Source organism: Natrix helvetica, assembly GCF_964273705.1.
Source record: "Natrix helvetica genome assembly, chromosome: 4".
Classification (NCBI taxonomy): Eukaryota; Metazoa; Chordata; class Lepidosauria; order Squamata; family Natricidae; genus Natrix; species Natrix helvetica.
Window position 1 is genome coordinate 54,838,817 of NC_138550.1, and position 18,127 is coordinate 54,856,943.

The 18,127-nt window shown below is 33.7% G+C and overlaps 1 protein-coding gene across 2 annotated transcripts in view; it reads left to right on the forward strand.

Moving 5' to 3' along the window:
* The window catches only part of TTC3 (tetratricopeptide repeat domain 3), a 68,775-nt gene that overhangs the window by 20,802 nt on the left and 29,846 nt on the right, over window positions 1-18,127 (forward strand). For both annotated transcript variants that reach the window (XM_081951304.1, XM_081951303.1), the window contains 11 exons: window positions 5,276-5,333; window positions 5,684-5,741; window positions 6,696-6,771; window positions 8,312-8,449; window positions 8,850-8,930; window positions 9,621-9,733; window positions 10,591-10,717; window positions 12,982-13,101; window positions 13,218-13,319; window positions 14,096-14,188; window positions 15,133-15,194. In XM_081951304.1, the coding sequence (XP_081807430.1) occupies window positions 5,276-5,333; window positions 5,684-5,741; window positions 6,696-6,771; window positions 8,312-8,449; window positions 8,850-8,930; window positions 9,621-9,733; window positions 10,591-10,717; window positions 12,982-13,101; window positions 13,218-13,319; window positions 14,096-14,188; window positions 15,133-15,194 (1,028 nt within the window). The remainder of the gene's footprint in view (window positions 1-5,275; window positions 5,334-5,683; window positions 5,742-6,695; window positions 6,772-8,311; window positions 8,450-8,849; window positions 8,931-9,620; window positions 9,734-10,590; window positions 10,718-12,981; window positions 13,102-13,217; window positions 13,320-14,095; window positions 14,189-15,132; window positions 15,195-18,127) is intronic.

Genomic DNA, 18,127 nt, shown 5'->3' on the forward strand with positions numbered 1-18,127 from the left:
ATGTTTAGTTCAGCTGATTTTGGAGATCATCCAATTGTAAATGTGTCAGAGGTCTATACTGCACAGAGAAATATGCAGCATCTACTGTAGCAGGATCTCGCTCTTTACTCTAATCCCTATTTTATGCTATTAGATACTTCAGTACTAAATGGGCATCATATATAACTGTAGTCAACTCTTTTGCAGCCATAGCGATTCTACTTATATTGGCCAATTCTGTACACAATTGTCCCCAATTCTTAACTCTCTTGGCTGTAGGACTTGGTATGCATTTACTGTAGCAGGACCTCATTCTTTACTCTAATCCCTATTTATGCTGTTAGATATTTCACTATTAAATGGGCATCATATATAGCTGTAGTCAACAGTTGTTCAATAAACATAACTATTATTTTGTCTAGAAAGTTCCATATTTAAATAATTTATGAGATCATTATGAATCATAATTTGTTGGTGCCATAGGAAAGATGTGTATTTCACTTTGTATTAAAGAAGTATTTTCTTCTTTACCAGATTGGTGAAAGATAAAATGATAATTGAATATTTGCACAGATGAATTTTGTCAGTATCATTAGCCCTTATCTCATCAATTAGTGTTTAACTGGATTTCATCCTACCGACAAATGGCTTCTAGAAGAAAGGCATTTTTAGCCAACTTGTAGAATATAGAATTCAGTGGAGAAGCCTATATAGTGTTATTGAGGCTTTAACTGCTAGGCCATATGAACATCTGGACTCTGTTTTCTCAAGCTTCTATTTTTGTATTATTTATTTCTTATCATCATTGCAGTAAAAAAGGATTTTAGAGTTGGTAACCATCTATCTCCTAGAACCTTGTACTACTTTCCAAGACTTTACCTTTGTGAGAATGGACTCTTTTGTTCCTAAGGTCAATATGACTTTTGCAGGTCTCAGGAATATATTTTGTTTTTCCTCTATCCTCATATCTCTTAACCCTCAAACTTTAGATATTCCTAGAATATTAAAATTTCTTATAAAGCTTAATATTTTATTTGTTTTGGATGAGCTTTCCAGCTTTCCCATGTCCTATTGTACCTAGTGAAGAATTAAAGTTTCCTGTATTACTGGGGCCAGATGACTAAGGTTGCATTTACTCTATATGCACTTTAATATCCAGAAACTAAAATCTCTCATGTGACTCTACCTCATAGCAGCATTCTCCATTAATGAACCTTTATCCTTGTAGCATCAAAGGGTGAATTACTTTTTACATTTGCTTGGAAGATAGGAATCAAGTATCAGTGAGATTTCTGCTATTCCTTCCACTTTATTTGTTTAGAGCAGGCACTAGCTTGTTTTCTATTTCAATTTATCTCAAGTATTCTTCACTTTTATAATTTCTTCTCTCTCTTTTTGTTTTTCACTATTATAGTACCTTAGACATTTGTTTATTTAACTCCACTCTTTTTATTATCTGCACTCATGAGTCCTTCCTTCTTCATTTCTGGACTTATTTTGATGATGTCAGAAGAAATAGAAATAAACAATGTGTTTTTGGTAGATTATTTTCCACAGAGAGTAAGCACAATAAAAAAGCCTCAATGAACTTCCAGCGGTGTTTAGATGTGCAGATTGAGGTGCTCCTGTCCTGGGCTTTTGATCATGAGGATGTGTATATTAAGATGTTACCCTGAGGATATGTGAGGAAAAAGGATTGTCCCTAGATGTGTAGATGCCTCCTTAGGTGTAAATTTATTATGAGAGGGTCTGATGTGGAATTGTGATTTTTTCCCCTTATATCTCGAGGGGAATTCTGTTTCTTTGATGGAGCCAGTGAGGTGCTGTTCATCATTTTCAGTCTAAGTATAAATGCCAAAAATGGAATACAAATGGAAAAAAGGTTTCAGTGGTTTCCTTGTATCTTTATTTTGAATTTGCCAGTGGATCAAAGATGCCTGGGGAATGTATGACCTGGCTGTGGGGATGGATGCCATAGGGGCTTTTACCTTCTAAAACTGTCATTAGATGTCTCTGCTGTACTCCTTTTTCCTCCTCTTTACCTGAAGACAAATTTCGTAGCAGAGCCATACCAATTTTGCCTCAGTTAAAGTTTAAAGGGATGTGGCGGAAGCACATTAGAATTTTAAAAAATAACCAACAGTGACTTCCAGTGTGAAGGAATGCTCCCTTGAGAATCAGATTGCTATTTGTTTTGGTTAAGACTGCTAAACTCTGGACATTTTTGCAAGATATTCTTCTCAGTCTTTTCTTTCTTTCTTTCTTTCTTTCTTTCTTTCTTTCTTTCTTTCTTTCTTTCTTTCTTTCTTTCTTTCTTTCTTTCTTTCTTTCTATGACTGGGAACGTGGCTTCTGTTCTTCATTGCAGCATGTCAAGGCTTGCCTTCCATCAGCATGTATCTTTTTTTTTAAATCCCAAACACAAAGATGGTACAGATATACTACATTTACTATCTCTGATTCTGAGAAAAACTTTTCCTGACTATTCTTCAAATAAAACCAGAATCCATAACAGCATATCCAACAATTCTTTTTTTTATAAAAGTTTTTTTTTTATTTCAAAACAAACACAACACATCCTTCTTTATATACTGTAGAAAGTGTATCAGATGGTTACAAAAAGGCTTACGTGCATCTCTTCCACAGTCAACAAACATAATTCATATTAACTCAAGTATTTTAACTCAGATATTTATACATCATCATACCTCCATTTTCATTTGACTATAATTATTTAAACGTCCTTCATCATAAAATATACCAAGATTTAATACATAACCACATACTGGCATTTCATTTACTATTTCTAAAATCCTTCAATAACACTGAATCCTTATGTCCTATTCTAGCTAAACATCCATAATATTTAATAACAAAGTTTTCTAATCCTTCTTTCCAAATCACTGTTTACAATCTACATCCAGTTTCCTTATGTTGTACCCATACCTATATATACGTTGTTATCATTATCCCTCCTTTATTTAACTATATCCTGTATCATAACATTTCCCCCCTAATAATCAAACTTAACTGTATCTAACTTAGTTCTTTTTTATTAACCTTTATATATAATCCAAAAGGATTTCTAATCTTCCTTTCATGGGTGCCATTCAATATTCATATCCCATTATTGCTTATCATAACACTACACATTGTATACATTATTATCATTATCAATTATTTATTTAACTATATCTATTGTCACTTAATTTCACTAAGTTTAACTAGTTTTAAATTATACTCTTCCATCTATCAACCTGTATCTTTCCAGTAGCAAAACAGTCTCATATCTTCTGCCATTTGTGGTGCCAGTCCTCTAATCACCTCTTTAATCAAGTTTGTATGGACTCCTCTTAGCAATTCTTTGCTTATAAAATCTCTCATGTAATTTTGATGCCCTTCTGTTTCCTTAATCATCTTATCTTTGATTGTCGGTAGTGTTATCAATGCTATTGCTAATAAGATTTCTCTCTTTAAATCCATAAATTCTTTTGTTTTTTCTTCTTCTGTACCTTGCCATCTGGCATAGATTTCCCCTCCATTTAATTCCTCTTTCAGTATTCCACTCTTTCCATTTTCAGAAACAAACCAATCACCATAAAGATCAGCAATTTAAATTTCTTTATATTCATTTTCCACTTTGATTTTTAGGATTTTAACCGCCACTTTTTCCATTTGATGAACATCTTCAACTTCTTTTGCTGTTAGATGCACTAACTCTTCCAACTTCTTCTCTATCCTCTCAGATGCATTTGATAATTTCTGTATTCCTGAGAATATTTTTTGCAGACTTAAAACTTCTTTCTGCTGTTGAAATTGTGCCATTATCTCCAACTAACAAACACTGCTGCTCTAGTTTAGAAGGTTTTAACAAGATTAAGCATAGATTCACAACATTTCATTTTCACCTTTCTCTGGTTAAAAATATACTTCAAAGGAACATCTGTATGCTTTTCCTCTTATCACTCTCTATAAACAAGCAGTGAGACCTTGAAGTGCCAAGCCAGGATAATCAGTGAAAAAAAATAAAAGTGTTTCGTTTCCAATATACAAACCTCCAGCCTCCGAGTAGCAGTGTTATTGTTGCAATGTTGCAATTTTCTTTGTTTCTTTTTGTATCTTTTTTGTATTTCAAGTTAAAAAAAAATCCAATTCTTAAATGAGTTAAAAAAACACCCACAGTAATGAAAAAGGAGAATTTTAGTCCATAGGTTAAAAAAAAATAGAAGAAAACTTAATCCATTCGTTTTAAAAGGCTTGCATAAATTCTATCTGTGAAGATAGCATTTAAAAAGTAAGATAATCCACTGTCCAAAACCATTCCAAATTTAATTCTGCTGCTTATTTCTTCTGTTCTCCAATTTAAATTAATTTTAAGTTTTTTATAGGCAGTCACTTTTAAAACGGTAAAAATTCCTCACCAGCTGGAAACACTTTCTCTTTCCGTAACCTTCCGTTTTGGAGCTGCTCCGACTTCATCAGCCTAATGGCTGGATTTTTTGTCACCGGCTTGAAGTGCTTCTCTTGGATCAATCAGAGACTTTGCAATATCCTTGAGATCAGCAAGACGTATTCTTCCTGTTCACCATCTCTGCGGGACGGTTTAGGTTCGTTTGGACCACCCAGTGGCAAAAGTATCGACTGTGATCTCAGAGCATTGAGATCGCACGTTGTCTCGTCGCGACTTCGGCTCCTTTCTAGCATATCCAACAATTCTTATTTGCTGCCCTTTCCTTTACATCCAGATAAAGGAGGCAGTGACACTGTATTTTTATCCTAGGGGCAGTACTTATTAGTAAGAGGAAGACTTTTATTACTTTAACTTATCTAGGAAGCTTAAAATGCAGATCAATGGATCATTTTAACTCTGAAAGATGTCTTCCATAAATAAATAAAAATACAGGTAGTCCTTGACTTACGATCACAATTGAGCACAAAATTTCAGTTGGTAAATGAAATATTTATTGTGAATTATGCCCCATTTCATGACTTTTCTTGCCACGGTTGTTAAATGAATCATTGCAGTTGTTAAGTTAGTAACACGGATGTTAAGTGAATCTGGCTTCCCCATTGACTTTGCTTGTAAGAAAGTTGCAAAAGATGATCACATTGTCACTTTGAATGGTCACTAAATGAACTTTAAAAAAAATGCATTTATTAAATTTCTGCATTTCTCAATACAACTGTTGTAAATCGAGCCCGACCTGCATTAAAATGTTTCGTGCTTAGATTAAATTCTTTTAGTCTGGATGTGTTTGGTACATAATATAAAAAATAACATTTTTTTTTATTATCAGATGGTTGGAAACATAAAAACTAGAGAAAACATAGATCATTTATCAGTTTTTCCAGCAGGTAAGTTAATACATTTTTAAAGTCGTATGAACTTAGATTGAGAGACTCCTAGTAATAAAATAACTAGTGAAATTGGAAGACTTTAAACAGTTGGTATAAGATTGTAGGTCTAAATGCATATGATCAGTGTTAAATACTGTGTCTTTAAACCAATTATATTCATGTTTCTAAGCATTAAGATTTCTAATTGTCCATGTGATTAGATGATTCTATGTCCTTAGTTTATTTGCACACTTATTTCCATATTGCTTCTTATATTCTTGGGAATAATAGTTGCAAAGGTGATCTTAAGTATGTAATTCTTTTTAAAATAAGTAACGATATGCATTTCTTTCCCCTATTATTAACAGAAGTAAGTGAAAATCCACAAAAGCCAAGAAGCCAAATGGATGATACTGAAAAGCTGAAGTAAATGTTCTTTTTGTATTATGTAGTCAAAGCAGATGCAGCAACATTGCTCTAATGGCACATAGAACTTTTATTTTAATTTGTTTATTAAACTAGCTTATTTTTTTAAAAAAAATGAAGCAAAGCTACGAACTTGTAAATGTTGTTCAAATGAATAGAATGAAAGTTCACATATAGAAATGTCTACATTAATATTAAATTAATGTTATCTTTTTATGTTTACTACTTTAGACTTTTAATGTTAACTACTTTAGAGATTTGCAGATACGTTTATATTTTTGAAGTGCATTTTCAAACTTCCGTACAATATGCAATTGTCTCAAGTAAAAAACGTCTTCCTTGCATATTTTAATAAAAACACAAATATTGTACATTGCAGAATCAATTACTGTGACATGTTTATATCTAGAATTAACACAATATGCCCCAATTTACCTGTACACCTAAGAGTTTTTCATTTAAGAAGTAAAGATAAAGTCATTATCTTTAATGCCTGGCTTCTCCACAGTATGTTTGAAGTAAGCAAGTAGGAATGAGTTCACTGAAGAATTAAATACAATTTTAGTGTGTCCTTAAGATCTTATTTCATTGTTAGACTGATCCACAATTTTTTCTTTCTTCACATTCTAAAATAAATAAATTATAGTTTCTCAGTAGTTATTCATTGTCAGTTAAGGAAAAAGAAGTTTTATTATTTTTTAACTGTAAATTAGGGAATTAAATATTCCATATCTCATATATCGTTAATATATTTCCCAAATCTCTTGTTTGATATTCAGATGCTTTAATTTTAAGAAATTTATTTTAGCATTCTTTTTCATCAACGTCACTTCTATCTCTTTCAAATCCCAAGAGAGAAATACGCAATAGTCTGTAAAAATACATTTTTCAGAGATGAGAATGAAAATCAAGTTCTTAACCAAGAATATTATTCTTAAATTGTTTTAATTGCAGAGAACAACTGAATTTGAAAACTGATTCTAAAAAAGTTGTAGAGAAATATAACTTACAATGTGGAAATGTGCAACAGGTAAAATAATAAATAATAATACATTATTTTTTTAAATATGGGAAATATAGCAAGCATATCAATTTACTGATTATGGAAAAGTTGCTGCATAGAATATATGATTATTAAATTGCTGAAAGATATGTATAGAATTGTACAATAATCTTGACAATCATTAAAATGCTAATGTTTATATTAGGGAATTTTGTTGATAATTTCTTGATATAGAAATTGAATAAATAAAACTATTTTCATTGTCAGGTAAAGCTCAGTATAGGCCAGCTAGTCTTTAGAAATATTCTATAGAAAAAAGGGATTTCATTTTTTTTGAAAGTCAGAAAACATCTAATGTCAGCTTTACTACCTAGGGTTTTACAGGTAGTCCTTGACTTAGAACCAGTTGTTTAATTACTGAAGTTATAACTCAGAAAGGGGCTTCTGGCCATCATAAAACATTGCCCCGTGGTTATGTGATTGTGATCTGGGTCCTTGCACTTACGATTAGTCGTCAAGCACCCCACAATTATGCCATCACTATTTGCATTCTTCTCTGTCGGCTTCTCCAGAAAGTTAATGTGGCAAGGAAGATTGCAAGCTGCTGCTACCTGCTGAAGGATTTCCTCTCTCCTCCATGCATTGTGGGGTGGGGATGGAAATTTTATTCAGTCTTCAGAAACAAAGCAGGCTCTTTTAATATAAAGGCTATTAGAATATAAAATAGAGGTAGGTAAATACAGGTAGTCCTTGACTTAGGACCAGAATCTTTGAGTGAAGTCATTAAGCTAGATGCCTACCTGACCACTTTGCTCAATGACTGCAACTGGGAGAACTGGGATGATTGTGATCATTGAGCAAAGTGGGCATGTAGCTTAATGACAACTTTACTTACATCTATTTTATATTCTAATAACCTTTATATTAGCCTGCAATAAATTTGAGTAGAAGAGTCTTGTAGACCTGTAAGATATATAGCAAGGTAATCTTTTTCAAACATAAAAGAATAGAAATTGATTCATGATGAAAAAAATAAATCCATTCAATGAATCTGCTCTTATTTGCGAGAAGAAATGTTAGGTCTTTAACTCAAGAATAATTTTGAGGGTTCTTTGTGTATGCCATACAATAGGGGTTAGGACTATTTTATGTTGTGAATGTATAACATTAAAGCAACAAAAAAAAACCTAAATTAAAAATAAATAAATAATTTTCCTGGGATGATCTACAAATGTAGAAATTTGATTAGTTTTTTGACATTTTGGTGACAAACCCCCCCCCCCTCAAAATTTGGGACAGTCAATGGAGTATAGGTGTTGTGTGTGCGATGGCACTGGTGGCATCACATTTGGGGTAGGAGTGGTCAAATGTCAGAACCTGTTTATATTATTAGACTATAATTTCTATTCTTGTTCATGCAGTATAACTCTAATGCTGTTGAAATTCTGCTGAAGTGTTATTGCTTGTCTAGGATATAGTTTAAGTTTCCTAGAGGATTTTTCTTAATCAGACTACAAAGAATTTTTTGATATAATAAAAACAACTATCCTTGTTTTGGATTTTGTAGGGAGATGTAATAGCTTCATTAGAAATGTTGAAGACATATATGAAAAATGGACACACATCTTTAATAGATCAGTGCTTTCACAGTGCTGAGCAATCATTTGCATTATCTTTAAATATGGTAGATCCATCTCAATTACAGGTAACATAAATTATTCTATAATCTTCTTATAGTAATGTTTACTTCTTAATGAAATACGCTATGTATACTTTTCCCAAAATGTTATTATTAAAACAGTATTCCATACTTTCACACTTTTCAGTAGTATAAACCATGATATTTTTCAAGACATCCATTTGACACCCATTTGCTCATATCAGATGTGTTAATTGCTACTTCAAGGTGTTCTAAACATTTGTTCACAATGGCCAAGTTTGTATCCCATTCTAAGCTACAGGAGAAAGGAACGGATGAAAGAGTAGCAAAAGGCAAAGAGTTGTATTATGCTTCAGTATTGTTTATGATCAAATCTGTATTTCTGCCAGAATATGGTAACAACAAACATTTACACATCATCTAGTATTTTTTTTAATAATTGCAGTGTCTGAACCTTGCTCTCGTTGATTATGTTGTGATCATGTATGGATATGCCAGTGCTCTCCTAGGAATAGGACAGCCTGAGGTAAGGCTCCAAGCTATGATGTTTTTTACAACCTCCTCTCTAACATAAAAGTATGAATGTAAGATGCTTTAAATGGGCATGAAATTAGTTTGAGTAAGGCTTTTTCAGGTCAACTCTTTGCTTTTTTCAGCTCTTTTCTTACATCAGATTTGCTACAGCTATTTTTTTAAAATCAAAACTGAAATATTGCTTAGGGGGAAAAAAGGATAAAGGAAGACAATAATTCTTAGCATGAAATTTGACTAATACTTATATTTATTATGATATATCATCATTTAAAGCAGTTGAACATTTGTGAAAAAAGTGCTGCATTATTTTATTAATAATAGTTGTTCGTACAATACGATCTTAATCAGTTTCTTCTTAATTGTGTTTCTATAATGGAAAGATGTTTGAAAGCTTTCAAACTCTATTATTGTCTCCTAGACCAGCTTAATGTGCATCAGAGGAATCTACAACATAATAGAACTGCTCTCAAAAGTATTGTTATTGTTATTATTTATCATAGCATTTTTTCTGCTAAGATAAGCTACTTTCAAAAGCAGCATTTATCAATTGGTGCTAATTAGTAGAATGAAAACCACAAACTATATGCCTCATTCAATCTGTACTTATTAATTATACAGTAAATGGCATTTGTACATCTGAATGTTTGCACAATGCATTTGATCTTGTTCATTTCTTCCACAGGAACTAAGCAAAGCCAAATATCATTTTGATAAAATAATTGAGCAATATCAGAAAGTGAGATTCAATTGCTTGGCACATTATGGAATTGGAAAAGTATATTTGAGACAAAATCAGTGAGTAGTACCATGACAATGGTATAATTGGTTGGAACTTATTCATGTATAGAAATTGATTCATTAGCATTTGGTTTTTTTATTTTATTTTATTTGACAAATTCAGAGCCCACTCAAGGCACTCCTTTCTCCTCCCCTTGTTTTCTGTCTCTTGGCCTCTAGAAGGAGTCAAGTTCACTGTATACATAAAAATAAAAAGGGAATGGAGAGTACTTGGAATTTCCTGACAAAAAACAAGTCTGAATCAGGTTTCACTATTGATTTGACCTGATATATTTTATTCCTCATTGCTTTGCTGCTTTTCTCTCTAAGGAAAGGATGTGCTATCTTCTTGACATCTAATAAAAACCTGGGAACAGGAGAATTAATCCATTGTCTCTTGTCACTGCAGAAAGGATTAGTTAAAGCGCAGGCAGCTTAACAGTACAGTGGATATAGAAAAATAAATCACTTCAGAATTTTTTCTACCTTTAACACAGTACATAAGCAGTAGAATTCAGTTGAAAAAGAAGCAGAAATCTCTTGGGTAGTAAAAACCTATAATAATGTGGTTGCATGTGTGCATATCCAAAACCCTGGCATTTTAATGGGTGCGCAGACTTTCTATATGCACTGTAACAGTTATAACATTCCAGAAGCCTGTCCTATAAAAGAACTGGAAAAATATGTTTAGATAGTGGAATCTATTTGCCATAATGTTCCTCCTTTTAATTACTTTATGAATACTTTTTTCTGAATTTATATTGCACACTAAAATCACAATCCAGTCAATTAAAATTTAGCTAGGAAGTTATGTGAACACAGCCTACAATCTTTTTGCAATTGTGTAAGCTATGAGTCTTTTCATGTGCATGTAGATTTTCTGAAGCTCTAGACCAATTCATGAAGTCAAAAACTATGGTTAATCTTAAGATTGTACCTGGAGTACTGACATGGCCGACAACTTCAGTAATAATCAAAGAGACAAGGTCAGAAGCCTTACAAGTAAGTCACAATGTTTTTTGTACTTTTTATTGTACTTTTATTTCTATAAGCAATCTGACATGGTGCCTTTCCGGAATATATTTCTCATTATGACAATTGCAAACGAACAGAATTATAAGAGCCGAGGTGGCACAGTGGTTAGAGTGCAGTGCTGCAGGCTACTTCAGCTGACTGCTAGCTGCAGTTCGGCAGTTCAAATCTCACCAGGCTCAAGGTTGACTCAGCCTTCCATCCTTCCTAGGTGGGTAAAATGAGGATCCAAATTGTTGGGGGCAATATTCTGTCTCTGTAAACAGCTTAGAGAGGGCTGTAAGCGGTATATAAGTCTAAGTGCTATTGCGCAGTACTATTGCTATATATATATCCCACCTTTATTATTTTCATAAACAATTTGATGCAGTGAACTTATCAATTACTCCTTCCTTCTCCAATTTTCCCCATAATAACAACCCTATGAGGTGAATTGGGCTGAGAAAGAGTATCTTAACCACTAGACCAAACTGGCTGTTTTTTTTATTTCTATTTTCTTTTTTCCCCTGATTTCAGAGTGTATTATCTTTTAGTATTGTTAAAGTCCTCAATAATTTTTTAAAAATAAATAAGTACTATATAAGGCAGTGCCTCTGGCCCTGAAGATTTAAGACTTTTTGAGAGCAATAGATACTCCTTGACCATAGTTCTATCAATCTTATCCTTTAATCATACTTCATAATGTTCTTCATAGGCTGGCAGAGTCTATCCTTTTTTTTTTAAACAAAGTTTTATTGGTTTTTTAATATTTTACAAAGGGAAAAGGTATGGGAAAGGTTACAAATTTTGGCAGCCGCGAAATGCGGTAGGTGTACCCCCCCCTCCAAACTCATAGTGTACATTTGCATAGAATTCAAATATTACATATTAGCATATAGTCAGTGTGGTAAATTCAATTGGTAATTTCGGTCAGTTTATATCACATGGATTTTCTTACTTATTTGTGTGATCTGAGCTTTCTTGATGTCACCCCATCTCCCCCAGCTGGCAGTGCTCCGGCCCCTCCCATGTCTTGTACATCTACTGAAGTGTCTTCTGGTTTTTCTAGGAGTAGTTAATTTTTTTCCATAAAGGCCTGCGCCTCTATGGGTGTATTAATTCTAACTCTTGTCTCCTCCCAGAATATTAGCATACCTTCAGGCAGTAACCATCAAAACCACACCCCCTTCTGGTATAGTTTATTCGCCAATTGCGAAAAAATTTTTCTTTTCTCCCTCACTTTCTTGGGGATCTGTTTCAGAATGGTTATCTCCTTATCTTTGTATGTCAAGGCTTGCCCCCTTTGTGCATTCAGGATTTCATCTCTTGTGCTTTTCCTAAGAAATTTAATGTGTACCTCCCTGGGGACATTGTGTGTTCTAGCATATGCTGAGTTCACTCTATAGGCCAGGTCTATTTCCCACCCCATCTGTTGTTTTTCCTTCTGAATATACTCAGCCAAAATGGTTGTCATGATGTCCCTTATGTTTTCATCATCTGTCTCCATCACGTTCTGAAATCTAAGATAAAAAGACATTCTCTCAAACTCTATTTTCATTTGTTGGGTGTCAAGTTCTTAGAGTCTATCCTTTTTGTTGAAGAAGTCTGTGTCAAATGAGTAGTTCTGTCTTGTCTTTGTCATCTATTAGCATTCTGATAATCTCTGAGGATAATTGCCTTTCAAATAATAGTTTGAAAAAAATCAGCGGTTTAAATTGGGCTCAGAGGGAATTCCTACATATTGTAAAAGATTTCCTATGCATAATAAATCAGCATTTGTTAGCTGAGGAACAGGATGGTTATGTTGTCAATTAAAAAAATGATGCTTTAAATGTCTTTAACCTAATTGAATTGATAAATTCACTGAGAAAATGCTTCTTAAAATATCCATGCTACTGTTGTAGTACCGAAGGCATCTTGCATTGTTTTAATAAAACTGAAAGCCTTGCGTCTATCTTAACTGACTGTACAATTACTATAGTAGTAGACAAATTCAGACATATTGATTTTCTAATTGGTGAAGAAAGGTCTCTATATTAAAAATTGAAATTAAAACATTCAGTCTCTCAATGTGATATTTTATTGTACTGTGTATTTAACAATTATATATTTGTGGACTTTTAAGTGTGATGTACACAAATGTTGCCTTAAATGTCATTTTTTGAAATTGTTGTTAAGCTTAGCCGTGTTTAGCAATACATAATCTCCATGGAACAAGTGACAGTATATAACTTTGATTTTTTGGGGGGTCATAGGTTATATTGGAAGATTGTATTACAGAATGCAAGTTTCCCCCAAAACCAAATGCAGTATGTCGTTATCAGCAATGCCAAGCACATAAAGTCAAAATATATTTTAATGACCCGGATTTCAAGGTAAGTATTATATTTTAATTATGTTGCAGACATTTTTGGAATACATATTACTTTTCTAGTACTATTTATTTGTGCTTCATATTTTTGCAGGGTTAATATTTTTCTCCAAATTTCAGGGTTTTATACGTATTGCCTGCTGTAAACAGTGTATAGTAGAATTTCATTTAAGCTGCTGGAAAAAAGTAAAAGCTACAAGATATTGTGATAAAAATGATAAGGTAACTTCTTGAAATTCTCTTCTTTGTGAATGTTGCTTGGTCTCTTTTTGAATAGAATGGAATTTCATAAGTTAGGCTTGCTTAATATGCATTTGTATGATCATTATTTGTTATCAAGATGTTTTCATCCATAATAAGGGAAATTCATGGCTTCAGGTTTATATAAGCTTCAGATCATTCAAAGAATGTAAGGGAATCTTTTTTCCCCCTATTCAGCCATGTCTGATTCTTGGAGACTCCCTGGACAAATCTCTGCAGTTTTCTTGGCAAAGTTTTTTGGAAATAGTTGCCATTGCCTTTTTTCTTGGGCTGAGAAAGAGTGACTGGCCCAAGGTCACCCAGCTGGCTTTGTGTCTCAGATGGAACTAGCATTCCCAGTCTCCCACTTTCTAGACTGAACCACTACAATATATGTAGCATTATAGGAGGAGTTATTTCTTGTACATTCTTCCCTTGCTTTCTTTTGTTTGCAGTTTGCAAAATAACCTAATAAATTTTAACTACCCTGAATGAACTCAGTCAGTTATGAAGTCTTTGAATTCAAGTTGCTAAGGATGATAATAAAAACATGGATCCATTCATGATACAGTAAATATTCAGCAGTAATAATGTATAAATTAAAATTTGAAAGGAAATAGAAACAAAATAAAATAATGCCATAGCTATGTGATTTATACAGCGCTTATATTCAGTGTAAATTCAAAAGTAATATGTTAATTCCACAAATCTTGCAATGAAATCCTGTCCACAGATGCATTTTCTGCTAACGTCCACAGGATATTCTTCAAGAGACGTGTTTCACTCCAGATTGTAGTGGCCTTATTTCTAAAATCACTGTCTTCAGTTCTTCTGGTGTTGTCAAATGTGAAGTAAGTATTGATAGGTTTTTTTTTAAAGAAATCTTTCAGTGGAATCAAAATGTTGAGATATTATTTTGCTGCAGACAAGAATTTTGGATTTAGTCATGTGTGCTTGTTGTGCCAGTTATGAATGAAAGGATCCAAGAATGTAGATTTCAGAGTTCTCCTGCTTTCTCTAAAGCAGAAAGTTTCTTCCTTCCTGTTAACATCCAAGGCAGTTGGGAAATTCATGCTGAATAGACAAACAATAAAGAAGGAGAAATCCCTATGCATGCGGTTTGCCCCATATCACTTAAATGCAATTCAAAGAGTAGCAGTCTGTGTTATTAAACCTCAGACTAGCTGGGAGGAATAGTTAAAAAAATTAGGTTGTTGCTGAAAAATTATACAGGTGGGTTTTGTCTGCATCATGCCATTCCAGTAGATGAATTTCTGAAAAGGATAGTTCTTGCACATGCAGATGCCTATCCACTTTTTTGTGGATGCACACATAAAAACCCACTTCAAATGTCCTCCTCTAAACAAAACCACTTATCAAAAATGATGATATGCAAAACCTCTTACAATGGCTAACAAACTTGGTAGGCTTTTTTTTTCTCCAACTGCAGAGATTGACAAAAAGCTCTGATACAAAACCATTGATAATAAGACCATCCTTAATGAAGGCTACCTTTATAACAACATTTTCAGCTAATTCTGATAGTTGAGAAAAATGATGGATGAAATGCAGAACATTGATAACATTGAAATGAAAAGAATCTGCTGAATAAGCTATATTGTAACATTGAATAAAATAATGTTTAATTTATTTTACCAAATAATACTTGTGGTCCTAGTAAAGCATACTAATATGAATTAATTTAATAGCATAGTAGCATCTCCTTTATTTTAAAAACCACAATAACATAATAAAGAAAAGGAATATTTGAAGCTGGTATTTTTTGCTTCCCTAGTTTGAACATAAAATAATAACCAAGAATCCTCCAAGGCCTGTTCTAAAGCAGAAATGCTCGAGGTAAGTTTCCAAACTATCCAGGTAATAGTTTTTTTTAACAACATATTTCCAGTAAGAAGAGATGAACTAGCAATGTCATTAAAAATGCTATTTCTTAAAATGGGATACACAGAGATATTGCTGATAGTTTGCCTGTGATGACTGTGAATACTTTGGTTTCTTATCCTCCAGCCTTGAATTACTTATCAAGGTTAATAGGACTTATCTAAGTCACTTTGAGCTAATGAGTAATAATATTCGAAAGTTTCTAAGCCCTGTACAAATCAGCATTTATCAACATTTTAATTTTAATTAGATTTATACTTGGAAAAGAATATTGGTTGTGAATGGGCCATAGTACTGTAAATACAATCAGTAGTCATACAAATGTGTGACTTCTATTAATGATTATTTACATAGAATGTAGTATTACTTAACCATGTTTTAGAATTTAGAATAACAGAGTTGGAAGGGAGCTTGGAGGTCCCAGGAAGCTTTTTTTGTTATTTTTTACTTTTGCCACAAGCCTTTGTTCATTGTGAGCTTTAGCTTTCCTTAGCTTTTTACAGGCTCAGGCTATTTGCTGATAATCTGCCTTAGTTATTTGCCCCTCTTTTCACTTTTTGTACTTGTCCTTTTTGTCTTTCAATTTGTCAGAGAGTTCTTTATGCAGCTATGCTAGTTACTTTTGTGAGCTGTTATTTTTCTTCTTCATTGTATTGTGATAGACTGGGCTTTTATAATCTCATTTTTCAAAATTTCCCAAGCTTCTTGTTTTCCCCTTGAGGATTCTCATCCATGGAATCCTTTCCAAGCTCTCTCCAAGTTTATTGAAATTAGCTCTCTTAAAGTCCAAGACTCTAGTTTGACTTTGTTCTATTGCTTGTGCTTGCATAATGTTGAATTACAATATTGCATGATCACTCCCCCCCAAGGTTCCTGTAGCTTCAATACCTTCTATCATTTCATCTCTGTTAGTGAGAATTAAGTCCAATATGGCTGATCCCCTTCTTCCCTTCTCTACTTTTGGGGAAACAAAGGTGTCTGCTAGGTTTGTTAGGAACCTGTTGGATCTTCCACTTAGTGCACAGTTCGTCTCCATTAGTTGATACCTTAGTTAACTGACTAGCAAAAAGTCCATCTATTTCCTCTGTTTGGTTGGGTGGCCATAGTATAGACCTATTGCAATGTCATTTCCCCCCTTTAATATTCACCCAAATGCATTCAAGATAATTTTCATCATTGTTGTGCTCTATTTCTGTAGAGATGTAGTTATTTCTTATATATAGTGCAACTCCACATTCTCTTTTATTTGGTCTATTTCTTTTAAATAATTTAAATTCCTCTAACTGTATGTTCTATTTGTGGGTTTCAATTCCCCAAGTTTCCGTAATGGCAACAATATCATATCTGCCCTCATTTACTTGAATTTTGGATTCACCCTGTTTATTCCTCATACTCCGTACATTGGTGTATAAACATTTGAGGCCATTTTGATTGACCCTGTGTTTACTGTCTACATAGCCTGTGTTGTGCCTGACTGCCCCTACTTTCTTGCCACCTGTCTGATTAGTGCACATGGTATAGTGCTCACTATTAAATGCTTGGTTTTGCTTGACAGCAAGATTGATAATCTTACTTGCACAAACATCTATGTTATATGCACTGATAACCCTATGAATTTTAGATTGCTGGGGACAGAAATGTTCTGTATCAATTAATTATCTATCCCCGCTGTTCAGTTTATCCAGAAAATCTGTGAATTTAATGTCAAGTAACTCAGTCCCTTTCTTGGATGGGTGCAAATCATCTCTTTTGTACAGTTTTTCATTGGACCAGCTGCAGACATTATGACTAATAAAACCAAAGCCTTCCCTTTTACACCACTCCTTTAGCCACACATTAAACTCCGCTACATGCTGGCCTTTCCCTTTTTGTCCCTTATATACTGGTAAAACCTCCGAAAAGATAAGCCTACAACCTATACTACTAAGTTCATACCCCAAGCTCTGGAAATCATTCTGCACAGAAAGTACATCTTTTTGAGACAGATCATTTGTGCCAAGTTGTATAATAGCATCAGCACAGTCCTTACTGACATTCTTGACTATCTTAAGAATACGCCTCTTGTCTCTGCTGGCAGTAGCATCTGGCAGACACCTGACCTCTTTCAAAACCTCCATATCCTTTCCTAAATTTACATCCCTTACAATTGAATCATCAACCAGAAGGTGGCTTCTCTTTTTGGATACCTTGCTCTTCTTGTGTGACTGATGTATAATACCTGATTCACACTTTCCCCTTTCCAAAGGAAGTTATTTGAGTTAGGATTATCACAACTACTTTGACCTGTCACTTTAGTGTTCCTATTAAGGTCAGCAAGGGCACTGTATCTGTTATGCTGGGACACAGCAAACCCCTTGTGTTTATAGTTCACAGCTCTCACCCTGCCAGATTCCATGGTTGTCCATACTGCCCTTTTCCTGCAGGATCTTTGTGGTAGGGGGACTGATAGCATGGCAGCTCAATAGAATGGAATGGCTGAATTGGGCACCTAATTTCTGCTCGGAAAGCACAGATTAAAGATTCTACATAGGTAATCTGTCCATGTAGACTAGTAATTTGTTTACAGAGAGGACAGTATCCAAATTTAAAAAGAGTACTGTGAAAGAAAGCTGCAAAACAAGTATTACACTGAACTAAGCTTGACAAAAACTAATGTCATTTTGAAATAAAATAAAATCACAATCTCAAGGGCACTAATCCTGAATGTATTATTGCTATTTTTGGTTTATAATTATATGATTTGTGCAGGCTGCTAACTTTGTCCTCTGTATTACCTTTCAGTCTCCCCCACTCACAGCCAGAAGCTCCTCCCACCAGCTTCTGGGAAATTAAAATGCTTAATTCTGTTGAATGTAATAGAGCTTTGTGGGAATGATGCCATTATAATT